General features: G+C 41.8%; 1 protein-coding gene across 1 annotated transcript; it reads right to left on the reverse strand.

Moving 5' to 3' along the window:
* Nucleotides 1-1348: 1348 nt before the first annotated feature.
* Nucleotides 1349-19967, reverse strand: smg6 (SMG6 nonsense mediated mRNA decay factor). The gene is made up of 19 exons (XM_075487482.1): nucleotides 19857-19967; nucleotides 14724-17094; nucleotides 14356-14548; nucleotides 12284-12394; nucleotides 11978-12084; nucleotides 11579-11657; nucleotides 10706-10816; nucleotides 9636-9851; nucleotides 9466-9527; nucleotides 9175-9320; nucleotides 7888-8001; nucleotides 6074-6242; nucleotides 5449-5668; nucleotides 5164-5340; nucleotides 4888-5064; nucleotides 4412-4556; nucleotides 3738-4000; nucleotides 3515-3596; nucleotides 1349-3407 (listed from the first exon to the last, which is right to left on the reverse strand). Exons 1-19 carry the CDS (start codon nucleotides 19957-19959, stop codon nucleotides 3277-3279), a joined length of 4977 nt encoding a protein of 1658 aa, XP_075343597.1. The 5' UTR covers nucleotides 19960-19967; the 3' UTR covers nucleotides 1349-3276.
* Between the last annotated feature and the right edge of the window lie 551 nt (nucleotides 19968-20518).

A 20518-nucleotide genomic window follows, 5' to 3' on the forward strand; every position in this document is an offset into this window, starting at 1 on the left:
CAGTGGAATTAAATGAGCTGCAATTTATCCAAGTAAACAAAGATGCGGTTCAAAACTGGATAGTTTGACAAAGAAGTGCAACGTGAATACCACTAAGGCCCTCTTATGGCCTAGAATATCGTTTTGTATCATAAGGAGTGTTGTTCAATAGCAGATACCAGGTGAGAATATGAAAATGCACAGTAGCTGCTTAACAGTATTGTTTACATTTCTCACATCTTATTGACCACGTTGTGTTTTTAAAGCCAAGAGAGGACAGAAATAAACTCCACTTTCATCAATCGAAGGAGCTTAATGTGACATCAAGATAAGCATGACTCCGTAATTCCAGATAGCTCACACATGCCGCTATAATCTGCACTGGGAAAACAAGGGATGAATTCAATGTGCATGGCAGCAGAGAGGTTAAAGATGGACATTCCACAACAGGCTGCGGGCTGAGAAACCAATCAGCTACCAGAGGATGGCTCACGGTGCTTTGATTGGTTGCCTGGCATCCCTGTTGTCATGATGATGGGAGTCAGGGCCTGCCTGTGTGGTCTGTATCCAGGCACAGTATACTGAAGCAAATGATACGGATAGATGGGCTGCAGAACTTTCTGTCCCTGACGCACACACATACGCATAAGTAGACTGTAAATGCATGCTACTCCCCCCCCAGCCCACATATCTCTAGAATAGGACCGCGGATATTAGCGTCGACACATTCAGATAGAGCCTCTCCTCTATAGAAAAGTCAAGTTGTCGGTACCTGGAGCTGTTTTATGGAATTATATGAGCCTTGTTTTCCATCTTCACTGCAAATTTGAAATGTTTTCATAAAATGTACGTTATTTCTGACGACAAACACCAGAATGTTCTCAGTCCAGAAGTGATGTATACTTAAATAAGTAGTTACACAGCGCTCCACGAGTCCATCCCTCATACGTGTGTCATCTTCAACTACCACATGAGGGCATACATGTAAAGGTTTTGGTGTGCCAGAGATTTAGATTTAGAAACATGAATTGCATAGCCTGCTGTTTCATGTAATAATCAATGGCCTCAATTATTGTGTCAACGGCGAATTGAATGAATTAACATTCAGTGACTGATCTTGCCCCTCCACCTGTGCATTAAAAATAAGCGCTTTCAAAAGCCAGTGATTCTGAAATAGTCAATAAAATGGAATGTTTTCAATAAAGTTGTATGCGCATGCTGCTCCGTGTGGATTCCAGCGTGAGGCGCGTCGCTTCTCGTCATAAGTTGCTGGCAGATCTGAATGAAATGGAAGTGTTGCTGATGTCATCAGTGACAGGTCAAATATAAGAGTAGCTTAGTTTCAACACCAGTGAAGCGAAAACAAGAGTTCGGAAACATTTTTAATGATGATGACGAGAAAAGCTGTTTTGAGTTTAGCCGATTATGTCCAAATGTTTGCTCCGGCGCTAAAGCTGCGACAGAGACACCGAGCACAACATAAAGCAATGACTGCGCCTCTCTTAATGGTTCACACAGGAGAGGAAACGTCTGCTGCTGACAGAAGTCTAGCTGAAAAGCTGCAGGATAACAATGTCTGAAATTACATACAAATGAATCGTTATTAGGAATTGATGAATGGCTGCAACAAACCAGGAGATAAACAATTTTCACAACATCTAGATCGTCCCAGATGGGCTACGAGACAGAGTCTGATCTAATGCCCCGGACAAGAAACAGCAAGCAAAAGCACCTAATTGCACCCGTGTTCAGTTTTTATACGTCACATGATTTGCTGCTGTGGCTTGAAGTTGATGGAAATTTTTACAACATGTCAGATACCATATGCATTTCCGCTTTAACTAAATAAAAGTGGATATGTGAGGAAACACAAAGTGACAGTCTGAAGAGTAAAACAAGTAATAATGAACAAAGGAAACACACAAATGGGTAAGCTGTTGTTCTAAAACTGAAGAGCATAAAAACACCAAAGGGATGAAGAGAGAGAGAGAAAGAGAGGAAAAAAAGAGAAATGATCACCAATGCTACTTGATAATAGTTTCTGCAAAGCTGTTGCCAAGGACAACACAAAACAATCTTAATATTTTAGCTGTCTGGAGAGCAGGGTCAAACAACGTGTACAGCTCTGGTGTCATAGATTTCTATCCAGTGTTACTCACAGTCCATCAAAGGTAAACAATGTAGCAGAACTTTCTGGAACTGGAAACCTGACAGCCCAAGCAAACAAATCCGTCTGCTCCGCTGCTCATGGCAAGAAATGAGGACAGTATTTACACATATGGTGGCACCCAGATCGAAGAAAAAAAAAAAGCAAACGTGATCATTTACAGTCCATGCTGATTTTGGACAAACTTAGCAGATTGTTATTATCAAACTCTTAAAAACAAAAAAAATTAAAACAGAAAGGAAACTTTTTACACAGGAACTCAAGAACAAGTTAAAACCAGCAAAAATAAATGATCATAAGTGCTTTTGTTGTGGACTTAAAAATGTTTTTTTTCTTCCAACACAAAAGCTTTTTCTTTGCATCAAGCTGGAGGAACAGCCCAAGATACCAAACGGGCATTACGCATTCGTTCATCCTGGGAGAGCAGGGAGTACCCTGCGGTTCCTTCCTGCTGCCGAATTTGCATGAGAGCTCTCAATTAACCCTCACTGCAGTCAGCCTCTTCAAACCGTCTCGATGCACACCTTCCGGCCGTGCTTTTTCTCTACCTACCGTTCTCTCAGCTCTGCTGTAAAGGCAGAAAGGTCAAAGCCTGGGCCCTCAGAGAGGCATCCAAGTGCCATTTACAGCGCTCATCACTGCGGTCTTTAATCATTTAAATGACCAAAGGCAGTCTCCCTCTCTAGTTTTAATTCTATCTTATCTGCTTCAAAAGGTAATGCTGCTTGCAGAGTGCACGCTAAATAGATACTGAGGTTTGAGGTTTGAGTTTGAACACAACAGCCTATGGACCAAATTACTCCATTTTACCTCCGTACTCCTTTATGTTCCAAACTTCCTGACACTTAACGAGTCTTCTTGTCTCGTTCAGGGGAAGCTCGCTGATCTTAATACATACATACGCACACGTCCACACACACACACTTCGTCACAAGAGGGGAAAAGCTCATTGACATCATCCCGCACTAATTTGCTTGCGTCTCATCAGAAGTGGTTCTTTGTGTTCTTTAGCATTTCTTCTCCCCAGTCATCACCTCTTCTTCGTCCTCTGCTTTAGCGCGTCTTCTCTACTGGCTGAGTGACAGGCAGGCTCCAGCAGTTGGGTTCCTTTGATTCAGGCTTAGTCCGATTCAGCCCACTTTAGCCCAGCTGAGGAAAGCAGGGATGTCTCTCACGGGAACGTTGCGGGTCAAAGCTTTGACGCGCAAATTGCGGTCGTCTGTAAGGAGGACCACCTCTCTCTGGAGCCGAACTGTCCCATCTGTAAACGGGGCAGAGAGAATTAAGAAATAACAATAATTCATGCAAAGTACGCCAAAATAAGAAGAGATACGAGTACTGGTCAGGAACAAAGGTGATGATGCGTACTTCTCTGATGAGCCATGAATTCTTTTGCCTTGTCTTTGCAGTAGTTGAGACAACAGGACAAAATGACATCATCGTTGTTACCCTGAAGAAGGGCAAATACAGACAATGAACAATAGCACAAACACTTGATGTAAGTAGTAACGCTTCATTAGCATATAACAACTGCTCCTCAGACAAAGAAACAGCCTCATGTTAATGTATCTAGTACTACTGAGGCTCCCACCTGTTGTCCAGAGGTGTCTTCACTGCGAAAGGCAATAGACTCGAGCTGATTTCCTCGGCTCGTCAGGGCTCTGAGGCACGGTTCCCTGGCTTCAAAGCCTTTCTCTAGGAAAGCCACTGCTGCCCGAGCCTTCTCCTGCACTGCTCGCACATGAGCCGCACTAACATTATAGCTTCCACGACTGCCAGTGCTGCGCCCTCCGGACCCCAGTCCTCCACCAATAATGTCCTGGCCTTTAGTCAAGCCATCCAACTCTGTGATCACTGGCAGAGAAAGCACAAATCACACCTTGAGTAAAGTAAGACACCGTTGCTGCCATATCAAGCATTATCATCATTTTCAAAATGCAATACAAATCAGTCCATCACCATTTAATTTTATTGACAGTTCTTATTCTTTCAATTATTTTCCTCTTATCTTTCCTTATTTCTGACCTGGGCCTCTTCAAATCTAGGCTAAAAACCTACTTATTTAGGATTCCTTTTAATACCCAGTAGTATGATGACACTTTTATCTTATTTGATTTTGTTGTATTTAATTGCTTTCACTGTTCTTTTATTGTTTTTATTTGTTTTTACTTATTCTTCTCTTTATTTATTACCTGCTGTAAAGCACTTGTCTGTAAAGGGATGTATAAATAAAATACATTTACATTTACATTCCATTCATCTTACCAATGAGTGGTACAACTATTATGTAAGTTCCACATTCAAGGAGTTTCTTCAAGCCTCCCAGATGGTCAATGAATCCATTGGTGTCCGGGACCAAAAAGAGAGGCCTCACTTCCAGTTCCAACTGGCCAGCAAACTGCAGCACAGCCTGGTAAACATACACATTCAAAGTGGCATGAAGTTCAACTTTTTTTTTTGAGGATGGCCCAATACTGTACGACCTTAAGACAGAAGAAAACCATAAATACTCTGAATCACCTAAAAAAAAAACATTTACATATGATGTAAATCTACTAAGTACTCTGGTAAACATAACATCAGCAGCCAAACACCGCATCTAAGATTTTTTTGTTCACCGCAAAAGTTTTTCATTATTCCTCTTCTCTAAAATGACATAACATGCATACATAATCAAAGAAAACTCTTGTGTTAATTTGAATACACTTATTGTAAGTTATGTACCTATGATGCCTGTTTACCTGTATTTTGTCCCTGCGCTTCTGCTGCTGGGCCAGTTTGTTGGTGAGGGCATGGCGACGTGCCTTCAAATGTCTTATGTCATTCTCCTCATTATCACCGTCTTCCATCTCTTCGAAATCCTCCTCTTCCTCTGATGCAGAAAGAGATGATTCTGCCTCGAGTATGACATCATCAGCCTGCCAGACACACACAGATAAGGATAAGACACACTTTCTGCGATGTGACATTTACTAAAAAAAAAAAAAAGAGATGACAAGACAAAAGGAAAAAGTCACCTCTTTGTCCCTTAGAGATTCCTGTCTGCTTCTTGCATCTACTGATTGGTTAGGTGGAGAAGCTGCCACAGAGATGTATTTGCCTCCCTTGAAGGCCAGCAGAGGCTCTTCCTGTCCACACAGAGCCTCTAGAAAGTACTTCAGAACAGTCACTCTCTTGCAGTCTGCTGCTATGGCCTGTGGAAAGAAGATGGATGGCATGTGCGCAAAAACAGAGGAAGCAGGGGCATGTGCAAGGACATCGGTGTTACAGTAAAACGAAATAAACCTTCACTTTCCACTCACCATGTCGGTGTGTCTGTCTGTGTAACACGGCTCCTGTGGCGCAGCCAGCAGTGGTACAAAGCCGGCGAGCAGCTTGTCCTCCTTCAACTGAAGCACCGTCAGCTCCTCGTCTCCCTCGACCTCGTCACTATCAACTTTGTACAGAGGCACTTCCTCGTGATCCACACGTGCCAGCACGTTGCACAGGTCAGCCAGGCACTGCCAAGCGTCAGGGCTGCAACTTGATAAGGGGAAGAGTCGCAGGTGATTGTGAGGCATTTGTAGTGCAACTACCTCAAAAAAGAGAGGTTATTAAAATTAAAAGAAGGTTTTGGCCCTTTCTCAAGACTCTTTTTTTTCCAGCAGTAGCAGAAAGCTGAAAAAAAGCTCCAAAAAGCCCCTTCTGTAGAATCTGCTCAGCCCCAAGCTGCAGCTATTTTGACTAGTTGGCCAACATCGCATTTGCAGCCAAACATATATAAATATGAAGCAAGCAGACATGTGATTTAAATAGTGTAGCTCTGTAGCTGATAATCTAGATTTCACAACATAAACTTATGATAGCTCATGTCGACAGCTTGTTTCCACTGTTACTAAGAGGCAACGAATGAACGAAAAGCTGGTATTGGAGGCTTAAAATACTCACTCTATACTGCACGGTGGTGGGTTCCACTGGTCTGGGTGTCCTAACATCCAGTCAGACCAGACTTTGATGCTTGGAAATAGTTCTCTCAGGCCCTGAGGGAAGGCAGAGACTCTGATCCCCCCACCCAGCCCATCTGCTTTACCCTCCTCCTCTCCTTCTGCAATGGATGCTGGTTTTGAAAGAAAGGAATATTAAAATGAACACAGCTCCAACTCTTGCAATTTTGAAAAAGGAAAAAGAAGTGGTTTAAAGTCGATGTTTTACGATATTCATTTAGATTTTTTTTAATTAAAACAAAGATTACAATACTTTTGTGTGCTGCCCAATATACAGTCCTGATCAAAATCTTTAGACCAGTTAAAAAAATTGCATTTATTTGCATTTTGCACTGGTGGATCTTAGGAAGGTTCCAAGTAGAGCTTGAAAATGAAAAAAAAAAGAAGAAATGGGAACCAGAGACCAAAAGTTGTGAGCAGGCAATTTATTGAAAACAACAATTTAACTGAAATAGGCTGATCAAAAGTTCAAGACCACAGCCTTTAAAAGCCAAAATCTGTGCTAAATTTTGGATTCCGTGTAATTTCCTGTCAAGTAATCACACTGTGAAGATCGCTTGATGGCAAAGGCAAAAAAAGCTCACGGTCTTTGAATGTGGTAGGACTGTTGAACTGCATGAACAAGGCTGCTCACAACGTGCCATCGCTGCCGAGGTTAGACGCAGTAAGACAGTCATGTTGCTTATTTAAAAGATCCTCAGGGTTAAGGAACAAAAAAATCAAGTGGTAGACCCAAAAAAAAAATCTCACCGGCCCTGAGCCGGAGGATCCGAATGGCTGTCCATCAAGACACGGGACAATCCTCGTCCCAAATTAGGGCCATTACTGGTGCTGACTGCAGCCCAATAACCCTCAGACGGCATCTGCGAAGGAAGGCCACGTCTCATTCAACGCCACAATATTGCCCGTTTGGACCAATCATGGGACATTCAAAGGTGGAGGAAAGTTTTATTCTCTGACGAGAAAAAAAATTAACCTCGATGGTCCCGATGGCTTCCAACGTTACTGGCATGACGAGGAGCTGCCACCTGAGATGCTTTCTACGCCAATTCACAATGCCCGTCTGACCAAGACTTTTTTCCAGGAGAATATCATCATTCTTTTGGACTATCCTGCCTGTTCCCCCGATCTTAATCCAATCGAGAACATTTGGGGATGGATGGCAAGGGAAGTTTACAAAAATGGACATCAGTTGCAGACAGTAGATGCCCTTTGTGAAGCGATCTTCCCCACTCGGAGCAACGTTCCCACTAGCATCAAGCGTGCCAAAACAAATTTTTCAAGCAATCAACAATAATGGTGGAGCTACTCATTACTGAGTTATTTGACACTTTAATTTCTGTTTTAGGAGGTTTTGTTTTGTTTTTTTTGAGCTGCGGTCTTAAACTTTTGATCAGCTGATGAACTGCCTACTTCAGTTAAATTGTTGTTGCCTGCTCAAAACTTTTGGTCTATTGTTCCCGTCTTCTTTTTGCATTTTGAAGCTCTACTTAGAACCTTCCTAAGATCCAACAGCCCAAAATGCAAATTCATACAATTTTTTAAACTGGTCTTAAGATCTTTGATCAGGGGTGTACATCAAACTGGCAGGTCAGACAATGAGAACTGTGTTCTAGCATCTCCAATTAATACAGCAAAAGATCTTGTTGTTATCAGCCAAAGATAAGAAGTGTTTATAATGATTTAAATCAAAACTACAGAGGGGGGATTTAAAAAGATGGTTTAATCAAAGTCATGTGGCGTTTGGCAAGAGCATACCTGCAGGAATTTCTTTGAGAATCTCTGTGCAGCGCTGCACCAGCAGTGCAAACATGCCGAGGCCCAGTGCCGTGCTTTGCTCAAGTAGCACAGACCGAACATCTCCTTCTTCACCTGATGGGGAAATAGAAATTGTACTTCGGTGATTTGAGCGCAATCACGGCACATGAGCTCATTTTTAACATGTATTCAGGTGTAAAAGTAACCACCACGAATCCGCCGGAGGACAACAAACCTTATCAAGTTCAAACATTCTAACAAATTCAACTCGACTTCTTTAACCGAGTCACATTTTACAGCAATTTCTGTAACTAATGAAATCCATGTTAAAAGGAGAAGTTAGTTTTTTTTTTAAAACCAGGACCTTATTTCTGGCATAATATATGTTTATCTACTCACCGATAACAGTTTGGTGAAAGTCGGCGTCCTTCGGGCGATATCTAGATCCGCGTATATTCATATATAGGCACCAATGCCTAGCCTGGGTGCCAGCCGAACTTAGCCCCACCCATAAAATTTTTGGTCGGGAAGTTCGGTCTGGCTCTGCTCAGTTGGGGAAATCTCTATGCTCGACATCGCGACAGTCGACCCAATCAGATTGCCAGGGCGGGCTTTATACGATGATGGACAGATGATCAACAGGGACATTATCGACTACGTCACTAAAGAGCGCTTGGTTTGACTTCGTTTGAAACAAACATGGCAGCCGCTGGAGAGCTCGGGTGTGTAGATTCTGCCATCGAGTCTGTTCTACAGGATCTCCACATTGCATTCATTTTGAAAGATGAACAGAGGAATGCAATAAAGGCTTTTATCGTGTGTGCAGCTGAGTTCCTTTGATAACAAGTGTGTGTCGCTTAATCTACGTCACATACTACGTTGCTCTGATTGGTTGTAGGTCTATCCAATTGAGCGAAGAGGCATTTTTTCTCCTGGTTCGGTTGAAACACGCCCCATACTCAAAACTCTATCCAGCGGTATCAGACTCACATTCTGACTAGAATCGTGAGTATGACGTAGTCAGGCTAACCGACGCCCCCGTTCACTCCCGTTATAGAGGATATACGCAGATCCAAACTGTTATCGGTGAGTAGATAAACATATATTATGCCAGAAATAAGGTCCGGGTTTAAAAAAAATGAACTTCTCCTTTAATCCCATGTATGGAAGTCAAATAAGCAGGTTGGTCAGGTCGCGCATTTGTTTTGTTTTGTGTTAACACGATGAACGAGTTTGACATTGGAAGATGATGATAATCAGTGTGTGTTCATGTGGGTGCAGCATTACCTCTGCTTTGGGCATTATGAATGGCAAACATGTTGATGGTGATTATCTGCAGCACGTTTGTACTGCCAAGTAGTGAAGGGCAATGTTGGAGCAGCGTTCTGAACTCCTGCAGAACACGGCTCGCCACTTCAGGGAAGGATTCCATACTGTATGGCGAGAAGATGCACACAGTCATAATATACAACTGACACAAAGGCAAGAAGAAAACACACTTTGAAGATTATTTTGACTTCCCTTCAAACACATCAAGTCCGTGAAAATAAGAGCTGGAAAATATGACTCATCACTCACCCCACTTTAGCAAAGAGCTTTCCGTGTGCATGCAGGAAACTCAGTATGAATCTCTTGTTTAGCTGTAGAGAAAAAAAAACACAAAAGAAAGTTTGAAAGAGAAAAATAAAAGCATATACAGTGCAAGAAAGCATGCCCTCATCAAAAGAAAGATGATGTAATGTTCTTACATCCGAAGCGCTCAGACTGCCCAGCTCTCCATCCTGTTCAGAGTCTCTGCTGGACTCACTACCTCCTCTTTGTGAGGAGGGGGTTGCTGCTTGTCCACTGGAACGAATCCAAATCTCCACACGCGCTCCTTCTGCCCCTCTTCCTCTCCCTCTTACCGCTGGACCCCGGGAGCCTCCTTCATGCTCCTGTTTTCTCCTTCGCTCAAGCTGCTCCGCCTATAGAAGCAAAGTCTGTAAGCAACAAGCACCTGCTCTGCCGTAAAAATGGATGCAATCGACCACTAACTGTAAACTACCTGAACAGTTTACCAAAAAAGCAATTATAAAGTAAATCATTAGTATAGATTTTTACATTAATACATAGCAGTGGTGAGTTAGCCTTGTAATAGTAATACAATAACACGTAAAAGTCTATTGCAAAGCCAGTTGTGTTCAAAATAAATATTTTTATCATACTACTTCCGTTTCTTCCAAGTTATCCTAACGTGCCTCCGCACAGGATTTGGCCATTTTGCCATACACTGTTTAGAGTGACGGCTGCCAAAAGTTGGTCCTCCTTTTTGTGAGTCTGCATGCAACTCTCTCCAACAGGATGTCAAGTTACTCTTGAAGTAGTCTGAAGTAGACCTGGAAAACAGTCACTGGGCAGCTGCAGCCCATGGATGAGCCTAAACTCTCTGAGCTCCTGTCTTGCTATAAGGATAAATAAGCCCACACCTTCTTAACTGCTGCTCGTCTCCTCTTTAGTAAACGTAATGCCAGGACTTTCCTCAGACAGCTTGACAGATACATGCTGCATCCAACTCAGCAGCTGGAAATAATAGCTACTTCCTGGATATCTTTTCGGTTGCCATAGTACTGGCTTTAGATGCGAATTTCGCATGTACATCCTTCTCTTCTACTCCGAGCACTTCCCGTGCAGCACATACAACATCCGATGTGAAAGCCCCATAACATTCCGGTTTTAAAATATTCTACATGCTCGCATCCCATTTAGAGCTGTGCATTTACGCTAAAAACCAAGGTGTTGTTCATAATATTTTAGACCGATGACAAAAAGTGTGTCTTACCTTACGCTTAGCTTCTTCAAACAGACTCATCAGACTTTCCTTTGCTGTCAGAATGGGGTTGGAAGCAGCCAAACTCCGCATGTAATAATACACAGCATCCAACTTCCGCTTCTGTGAGTGAGAGAGACGGGACAAGAATATGGGAAGGAGGTTTTGGAGGCACACCACTATGGTGGGTTCAAACAAATCTGTATTCATAACACGGACATTTTTTCAGCTGCGTCATGCTTTCATGAAAAAAAAAAAAAATTAAATTTAAACTTGCCAAAACGACGGACCAAACCCATTTACTAAATAGACCTTTTTCAGGGCAGATATTTTGAACCATCAAGGTAAGTAAATTAAAAGTACAGCGGAAGTTATGAACTTTATTGATGCCTTAGTTCCCTTTAGTCTCATTAAATCCCATTGGACAAGTATGCACAACAGCCGGCCATCCTCAGAGTGGACAGCCATCCTGAGTGGCTGCACCCTAACCGTCTGCTGTGAAGGAGTACCTGCTCCTCTGGTTATTGCAAATTGCAACTTGGCCTGTGTTTTTGAGGGTTAGAGCCGGTGAATACTCTGAGGCCTTATTTCTCTACATCTCGATAATGTTATTCTGATTTTTCACGACGCTTCAGTCGCCACGGCCGTTTGCCTTTTTCTAGTTTTCTATTTTTTTTCCTTTTCAAAGTTTTCTGTACTTTTGATTTTGGCTAAACAACTTACTTTGAAATAAAAAATAAACAATGGACATAAACTTTGTATCAAAAAGGCTGCATCTCATAAGCAGTTCTCATACATTTCTACAACTACTAATATACCATATTTCAAGTTAACACACAGATTTGATGTTTGTGTAGAAACAAGAAATGCATACGCGTCGCTTACTGTATAAATTGCCAACAGGGCTAGCTGGTTATAAGGTCGCCCATTTTTGGGTGCAATCTGCTGGGCTTTCAGGTACCAGCTAAAAAAGAAAATGAAAACACGAAATCATGACACGGCAAAGTAAAAGATAAAAGAGAACAACTCTGGAAGCACATTTTCAAGACGACAGTATGCGAGAGTCTTAAATCAAGATGCCTACAAGAGTTGTTAGACATTCGACTTTTGTGTCCTAATTAGTTCCCTTAAACAAAATAAACTGGCATAAAATTGTTACATAAAGTACAGGACTGACATCTTACTCATGGACCAAAGAGTTATCATACCATGACATTGTAAGTTCATACTATTTCAATAAAAATCTACTTCTTTAAATGGGGCAAATGCTAAATTACAGCTTACCTGCGAGCCTTGCCGTAGTTGGCAGAGTCACTAGCTTGTTCCCGGTACCGTGCTATATCCCCCTGACAAATCATACAGCGCTGAGCACTTATAAGTGCATACTTAACCTGAAAAATGCCAAAGCTCAAGTCAATTGTCTTTATACAAACCAACACACAGACACAATCAAACATAGTATGAATGATCCGACTGCAAATGTATTATTTGTTCCGAGTTAAATTTCTTCATGCAATGCAGCTCGGCAGTACAACTTTGATCAGAGGTTGCATATAGGCACAAAACAAAAAAAATTAAAAAAAGCAGTACTGTTTTGCGCAGTGGACGAGCCCTGATAGCCATGCCATCCATGTAATCTTCTAACTTAAATTGGTACGCTGTCTGAAGCTTCTGGAGCAGTGCATCAAAGAATAAGGCTCCCTGCGAAAGAAAAAAAAACACATTTTTATGCATACTCATCCTCAGTCAGTGCATGGACACAAACTGTACTCTTTCAAAATCCTACGATACAGACAAAACTTATCCATGGATTACAGTCTTTTACAGTTAGTGAAATTCAAGTTAGGGCTGAACGATATGGACAAAATTTCATATCTCGATATTCATGCCAGATATCTCGATATGACTATGGGTTCAGTGCAGTGTTAATTTCGTCAACCAGGACGATGACGAAAATATTTCGTTAACGCCCCTTTTTCCCGTGACGATGACGCACAAAATTGCTTCCAGAAAATAAAAATATGACGAGAATAAAAAATGATTTTCGTTAACGAGACTAAGACAAGACGAAATTTACAAGCCATGAACGAATGGACATTAAAAAATGTAATTGTTTATAATTAATTTGTAATTGTTAATATAAGTGTTTCTTGAACTTCATAGAAGATTACGCGCTGTTGCCCTGTTTGTCCCTGCACGGCACCTGTCCCACAGTTCAGTGAGTCAGTTCAGTTGAGTTTAGAACCTTCCCATGTCAAGTAACGTAGCCGGTAGCTAGTTCAACTTTGCAGTCCAGTCATGGCGTTGGGCTCGGATGCCAGTACAGTATACGGTTTGTTGGAGCTGGGCGAAAACAACGCCTGGATGTATGGAGCCATTTCGTTTACAACGCGAAGGACAACAAAACAACATGCATGATAATGATTGATCATCCCGCCGTGTGTGGAGAAGTTCTATTATGTACAGTGTTGACTAAAATTGATTTTCGACATTGTGACTAAGACTAAGACTAAATTAAAAAAAGCTGGCGAAATTAACACTGGTTCAGTGAAAACTAAGCATTTTTGTGAAAAATAAAAAACAATACAAAAGAAGGACGAAGTTTGTTGTTATAAAATGGAGCGTTAAACTGATGTAAGGTTCAGTCGTCCGGCTCGACCACAGGTCCGTGGTTGTGGCAAAATGTTCAATTTCATGGAGCTCGGATTCAACATTCATTTTAAATTCGTTGTAGATTTTTGGAACGGCCCCTTGATTAAAATATGTTCGGGATGGTGTTTTGTAACGTTTGTCCAGCGTCCGAACCATTTTCTGAAAGCCCTCTTTTGTGACGGTGTACACGGGCACCATGTCTTTTGCAATGTGGTATTTTACAGCATCTGTAATGTCTTTGTGGCTGGTGGACGTCGACTCATATGGTGTAACGCTACTGAACGCATCAGCAATCAAACTTTGCTTGGGCTTCACTTCTCCGCCGTTTCTCTCATTGCGCTACACTCTTCATGCAGCGGTGGTGGAAGATGTTTGTTGTGCTGCCTTACCTCGACCTGCACAACAACTCGCTCTGGTTCACATCCTCTTTTCTGAATCCAAAATACCTCCAAATAATGGAGAATGAATTTTTTTGACTAAATCGGTCGAATGTGCAGATTCTGCACGGGCCTTATCTTCTGCACTCATGCTTCTCTTTTTAATTTCCCCGCTGTGAATGTAGTGTGTGCGTCTCCGTCTCCCTCGCTCGGATGTTTGTCATTGGCTGGCTTCAGCTGTACATAAGGGCGAGCGTAAAAATGATGTTTGCGACTGCCTGAGCTGCATCAGGGAAAATCTATATCGTTGATATCGTTGAGTTGGTGATATTAATATCTTGAATGTTCATATCTAGATATTGATACGATAACGATATATCGTTCAGCCCTAATTCAAGTTATGAAACCGTTTTGGATACAAACAGTTCCTCGATATCGGCAAAATGTAAATACTCTAAGTACCCTAAATACGCAAAGTACAATCATAAGAAGTTTTAGTTTGGCAAATTATCAAGAAGACTGCAATTGTATATCTCATAATAGCAGAAGAGACTGTAAGCTGACATCTATTTCATAGAATCTGAAAACAAGATTTAAAACTGCATTGTTCTTCAGGCCAGTGCAAAATTTTACCTCATCCAGAAGAGTGAGCAGCATGTTTCTAATGTGAGGGGTGTTATCACAGCCGGGGTCTTTGAGGAGCTGCCGGAAGCGCTCGATGACCTGGTAAAACACGTTCTTCCACAAAGCCTGATCCACGTTCTGAGAGTCCGAGAACTCGATGTCTGTCAGGATGACCTGCTCGTACAGTCCAAAAACGTCCGCTCTGGAAAACAGGAGGAGACAGTGGGATGATGTTTTTTTTTTTTTTTTTCAATGTTTACAAGTTAATTAATCAGTCTGAAAAGGTTTCAAACGAAATAGGTAAAACAGAGGAGGGGAAAACATAAAGCACACACAGAAAAATGCCACCAACATTTCCCACCCCCCTTAACTCTCACCTGAGCTGGGCCATACGATCCAGTCCATCAGCACTCATTCCATCCCTGGAAAGCAGGTTGCTGAGCTGAAGCTCGTGTGCATCTGCCACCCTCAACAGCCTCCCCAGCTCCCCTCTGGTTTGCTGCTCCACCTCTTCAAATGTCAAACCGCCTCCTACTCCAGGCTGGGAATAACCTGCTCCCCTGCAACTTCCAAGAAACTGACCCACACCGGGGCTTGGGTATATACCATTTGGGTGAGCCATTTGGTAGGGCCCCATATTATACGGATATGGATAGCGCTGACTGGTGGTGGTGTTAGGAAGGTTACTGGTTGGAATGGGGTAACAATAGGGATTGTCAGAGTTCTGGAACTTGTAGTAGGCCATCGCAGCAGCCTGCTGGGACTGAAAATGCTCCCCCTGTGCGACTGGAGGACTGCCTGCTACCTCATCGTCCGTGTCCAGAAAGTGAAGCTGTCCATATCCTGTCCCAGTCTGAAGATACACGGGCTGTTTGAGAGCTGAATGCTGTGAGGGTTGAGTGCCAGTAAGAGCAGGTTTCTGATCCGGGTTATTTGGATCCCAGAGTCGTCTCACTCCTCCTCCTCTGCCTCCTCTACTCCGGCCAGCTGCTCCGCCCCTAGTCCCACCAGAAAAAAGTCTTTGCCCTACCTCGGGTGAACTTGAGATGTCTGTGCGGGCTGGAAGCACCAGGATGCCCCCACCTCTGCCGCGAGGACCTATGCCTTGCTTGCGAGGCTGTGCATCCCCACTCTGTGATCGAGTGCTTGATTGTTTTTCTAAAGAGACCCTGAGGATTCCAGAACCTCCACCTTTGTTTGACATTAGTTTCCTCCTCTCTTCTTGTCTCTTTTCTGTACTTGTTTCTTCATCCCCACCTCTTTTCTTACTCCGTCTATCTTCTGCTCTCTCACTCACTCCACTTCCCTCCAATGATTCTGATGATGAATCCCCATTACTTGTCCAGCTTTGTAAATGGCGCCTTCGTCCTTCGCTGTTTTCCACCCCTTCTTTCTTATTATGCTGACGGTGCAGCCATGCCCACTTTGTGCTCTCAGCATCCACTCCACGTCCAGGACCATCTTGGCTAGTCACACTGCTAGCTGAGCTGCTGCTGTAAGTTCTATTTCGTGTGTGCCGAATATCAGATTTGGAATAGCGTTTTGAGGTTGACATCGTGGCATTTGCATTGGATCTGTGGCGATTGCCTCGTTCTGCAGCCCTGTATGAATTTCTTGCTTTCTCAGAATCTCTGGAATTGCTGTTGTTGTTATCTCCTTTTTTGTTTTCTCTCTGATTTTCTTTTCTTTTGCTTTGGTGGGTCTCTCCCATCTTATCAGTTTTTTTCCCATCCGCAGTTCTCTTGTCTTTTTCCTTCTCAGTCTTTCCTCCACCACCTTCTCCACTTTCTTTTTGGGAATCTGGATTCTTCTCTTTTTCCACGCCTCTTTTCCTACGATTTCCCTTCTCTCTATTCTTTTCTGCCTTTTCCTCCTCATCCTTGGTTTCTGTACCCGGACCTCTTTTTTCTTTATCAGTTATTTCCCCTCCCCTGCAGCTTAACTCTCCAATAGCTTTAACTGCACACGCTGCTTTACCCTTCTCTTTTATGCTGAGTTTTTCAACTTTGTTTGTCACTTTCTTCACAGAAATGTCAACAGGTAATGAAATTTTCTCAAAATCTTGGCCCCCTTCCACTCTGTTTACCTCATTGCATTCTGGTAATTTTACTACTTCTGGCACTTTTTTTACTTTCTCTTTCCCTCTTTGCTTCTGTATGGACTTTTTTTCGTCCTCTTCCTTTGCCCCTGTATTAGACTGGGGTTCTGGCTCAGGGTTTTGCTCATGCGTCTTAGGGGGCGGCTTATCTTGTTCTTTCCCAACTCCACAGTCCTTTCCGTGGATACTCCTCCGGCTTCCAGGCTGATAAAATTCTCTGTCAGGTTTTCGGACTTTCTTTGAAGGCTTCGTGGCTCCAGCAGCTTCTTGGTGTTCTCGGTCGTTTTCAACAAGTCCTTTTTCATCACTTGCATCTGTTTGAACTTGTGACTGGCTGCCATCTCTAGAGTTCTGGATATTGCTGCCGTCACCTCTCATTCTGTCTTTATCCCTTTTTTTGGCACCAGACCCACCATCTGTGCACCCTTGTCTGTCTAAAACACTGTCAGTGACTCGGTTTGTCTCACTCTGTGATGCCTGATAACACTCGTGTGTATCAGCAGCCTGGGAATCGTTTTGGCTGATTTCTCCTTCCCCACTGTCCCTTTGACGCCGTCCCTGTCCAGGTGCTGAATGGTAACGCTGCAGATCAGGACGTTTTACTTCACGCTTCTTGGGCTGTTTGTGTATGAGATTGTCCGGATGTCCCTCTGCAGAAAGGAAAAAAAATGAATATACAGAGAAACTAAGTCATCAACACAGAACTTGGAGAATGAGTATTCAAAGAACTAAACCATTCAAAGATACAACTCAAGTTCTGACTGTTAACACCCAAATGGTATGGGATGGAACATTTTCTGAATAATGTCTCTGCAAACTCACTGGTGAAGTGATAACCTGAAAAAGCATTCAGTGCTGCTGTTGATTTTTCACTTAAAGCAATTTTTTGGTAACATTTGGCAATGTAATTTGCTCAAGGTCAACTTTTCTCTCTCCACATCATCAAACATTATTGCCGATGCACGTACTACACTTTTTAGAGATGCCAAAAATTCTGTGGACTGGAGTCACGCTGAAAAAGATCCAATTTATAGCCAAACAGGAAAAACCATGATTGTATTACATTCACTTTACAGCACATGAATCAGCTAGGTGGGAACTTGTTATACCACAACCTTCCCCTCCTAAACTTCTCACTCTCATTGGCTATCTTAGATCTTCTAACTTACAGCTTAAGTCCTTGTTCGGAGTCTTGCTGCAGTAGCTTCTCAAGAAAGGTAGCTACAATAACCAACAAAGGTAAAGTTGAAAGTAAAATTTCTACAGATGACACTTAAAAATAAATAAACATAATAAAATTTAAAAAAAAAAAAGAGTCCCTTGAACACAGACATATTTTCAAACCCCATTTTCAGAAAAGTTTAATTTTCTAACTGCAACAGCAAAAGTGTAATTTGGTAATTCTGTCCAACTTTGATTGAACCTACAATTATGGAGCAAATGATTTTCAGTGTTTTGTATGAACAACTCTATAATATTAATAAGCTAATCTAGTATGTAAAGCCAGCAACACACTCAAAAAAGGCAGAAACTGGGTATATTTGTCTGTTTTTGTTTTGATTACAGCAACTTTACTTTACATCTTTTAATAATTTGGGTACTAAAGATACCAATTGCTGCAGTTTTGCAACAAGAATCCATCCATTCTTGATAAATACAAGCTTACAGCTGCTCAGCAGTTCATGGCTGTTGTTTCATTTTCCTCCTCATGCTGCACAATATATTTTTCCAATAAGAAAAGAAGAAGAAGAAAAATCTGGACTACAAGTAATCCTTCAAGCACACACACAGTCTCTACAAAGCCATGGGTTTTTAAGTCAAGCAAAATGAGGTCTGGCATTGTTCTGTTGAAATAACCAGGGACCACCCTGGAATAAAAGTCACCATGATGTTTGCATATGTGTCAACTGTACCATCACACATGTGCAAACCATCCACACCATGGACAGTGATGCATCTAAATACCATCACAGACGCTGACTTTTGCACCTGTATACACATGGGTTGTGTTTATAGGCTAAAAAAAGACATCTTGTTAACCCGCCACTGTTTCTCCTTACACATGAAAGACAGAGGAGGAACAGCCCGGCATCATCGTGTGCTTACACGGATCAGGCTAGCATTGCAGAATCAGTCGGGTGATGACAGCAATGTTAGTTAGAGCAACATGACGCGCAAGGAGGGTCCATCAATCCCAGCTTGAAATGGCATATATGAAAAAGCCTGCTGATAAAATCCTGGGTGTCCTTTCACCCTTTCTCGTCTTTGGCACGTGGAACCAGACATGTCCACTGTTTTACTGTCCAACTAAGATGAGTCTGTGCCAAGCAAGCAGAGACGCATTCCTACGGTTGACAGCTGCAATGAACCCTGAATACTGAAAAGCTTTTATAATCAAACACGGATTTGGGTCATGACTCACGACTTTGTCTTAAATCATAGATGATCAACAACTCTCTGAGTGAGTTTAAGACAAAGTCGTGAATCATGACCCAAATCCTTGCATGGATGCTCCTCTTATAACCAATTCTGATAACCACACCAATCTGCAATAAATATGCCGATTCGGATTTTCCAGAACAGTGTTACTTATATGTTCGATCAAACTTTTCCATCGTTCTCTGCCTTGTATCAACTTTGTTTAATCCTTTCTTAGATCCAAGGACTCAGGCCAGCTGGTCCAGTCCAGAGTCCAGACTAAACATGGAGAAGCAGCATTTAGCTGTTATGCTGCAAACAAGTGGAACAAACTGCCAGTGGAGATTAAACTTTCACCAAATGGAGACATTTTTAAATCCAGGTTAAAGACATGCATGAAATCTGCACGATATCTTTGAACTTAACTAGACTGTTGCTTGTTTTTAAATTCATTTAAATTATTTTATTTGTTTCTCTTTATATTCTTTATATTTATATTTGAACTATAATGGAGTTAGTCAGTAAAGATGCTAATACTATTTTTTATTTTAGATAAAATTATAAAATTAGGAACCGTGCTGGACATCTCAAATGGTAGCCATACCAACCGTTAACTAGTAACTAACTACCTACCTTCCGTTGACTTAACGGCAGAGATCATTAAGACACAGTCAATATTGTGAGATATCTAAACTATATAGCATAAATATAAGAAAAATTAGCGATAACATTTAAACATGTATTGTCTAAAATGTGACTATGCTCACACACAAAGTATTTGGCGGGGGGGTTTAGTTTGAAAGGGGGCGTTTGAATAGACAACCAGAAAGCTAGCTAGCTAGCTAGCTAACAACAACATTAGCTTGTTACAAACTTAGCAACTCCCCAGGCCACTTTTAGCCAACTTGGTAAGCTACTTACGTCTTTATTTGAAATTATCGACTTTTCCCCCAATTGTTTTTTTCTTCCAAGTATCTGACTCACTTCCCCTCACCTTTCAGACAGTCGGTAAAGTTGACTGAATTCGAAGCTTCAGCTCGCAGTTCCGCAGCTGAGATTCGCACTCTGTCCAGTTCGTCCGCCATCTTTCCTCTCATACGAACACAACAAGTATGGTGGCCTAACTGGAACAAACGAGTTCACCCTGTGACGTTATAGCGACGGCAGTCGCGTTGTCGAGTACGGTCACTCTCAAAGAAGTGTCATTCAAAATTATTAATAGATGTCACCCGGTTAAATCATTCTTTATCAAATTCAATTTTGTTGATCTTGATCTGAAGTGTGCCTTTTGTGACACTCATACTGAGACAATTATTCATCTGTTTTGGAAATGTGAATATACATAAGCTGTGGCAAGATATTTGTAGATTTATTTTAGATAATATATGCTGTGATTTTGAGCTCCTTCTGCAAAATGTCATTTGTGGTTTTATAAAGAGTGATGCTCCCACTGAAAAAGAATATTTTTTAATTAATCTCATTTTAATTCTTGCTAAGTATTACATCCACAAATGTAAATTTGCCAAAGTGAAACCCAAATTTTGTGCTTTCATGATAGAACTCCAGATGTATTTCAAGTCAATTTCCTCCTGTTCTTCATTTATTAATAATAATGCTTTGATGATGTAACCGTTATCAATACTGTTTATTGTTTTG

Source organism: Odontesthes bonariensis, chromosome 16 (assembly GCF_027942865.1).
Source record: "Odontesthes bonariensis isolate fOdoBon6 chromosome 16, fOdoBon6.hap1, whole genome shotgun sequence".
Classification (NCBI taxonomy): domain Eukaryota; kingdom Metazoa; phylum Chordata; class Actinopteri; order Atheriniformes; family Atherinopsidae; genus Odontesthes; species Odontesthes bonariensis.

Excerpts from the sequence above, each read along its gene's own strand:
- smg6 (XM_075487482.1), bottom strand. The coding sequence starts at position 19,959 with ATGAGAGGAAAGATGGCGGACGAACTGGACAGAGTGCGAATCTCAGCT. Across the intron at positions 14,549-14,723 it reads GATCGTATGGCCCAGCTCAG|AGCGGACGTTTTTGGACTGT; the intron begins GTGAGAGTTAAG and ends CCTGTTTTCCAG. Across the intron at positions 5,065-5,163 it reads AATCTCTAAGGGACAAAGAG|GCTGATGATGTCATACTCGA; the intron begins GTGACTTTTTCC and ends TGTGTCTGGCAG.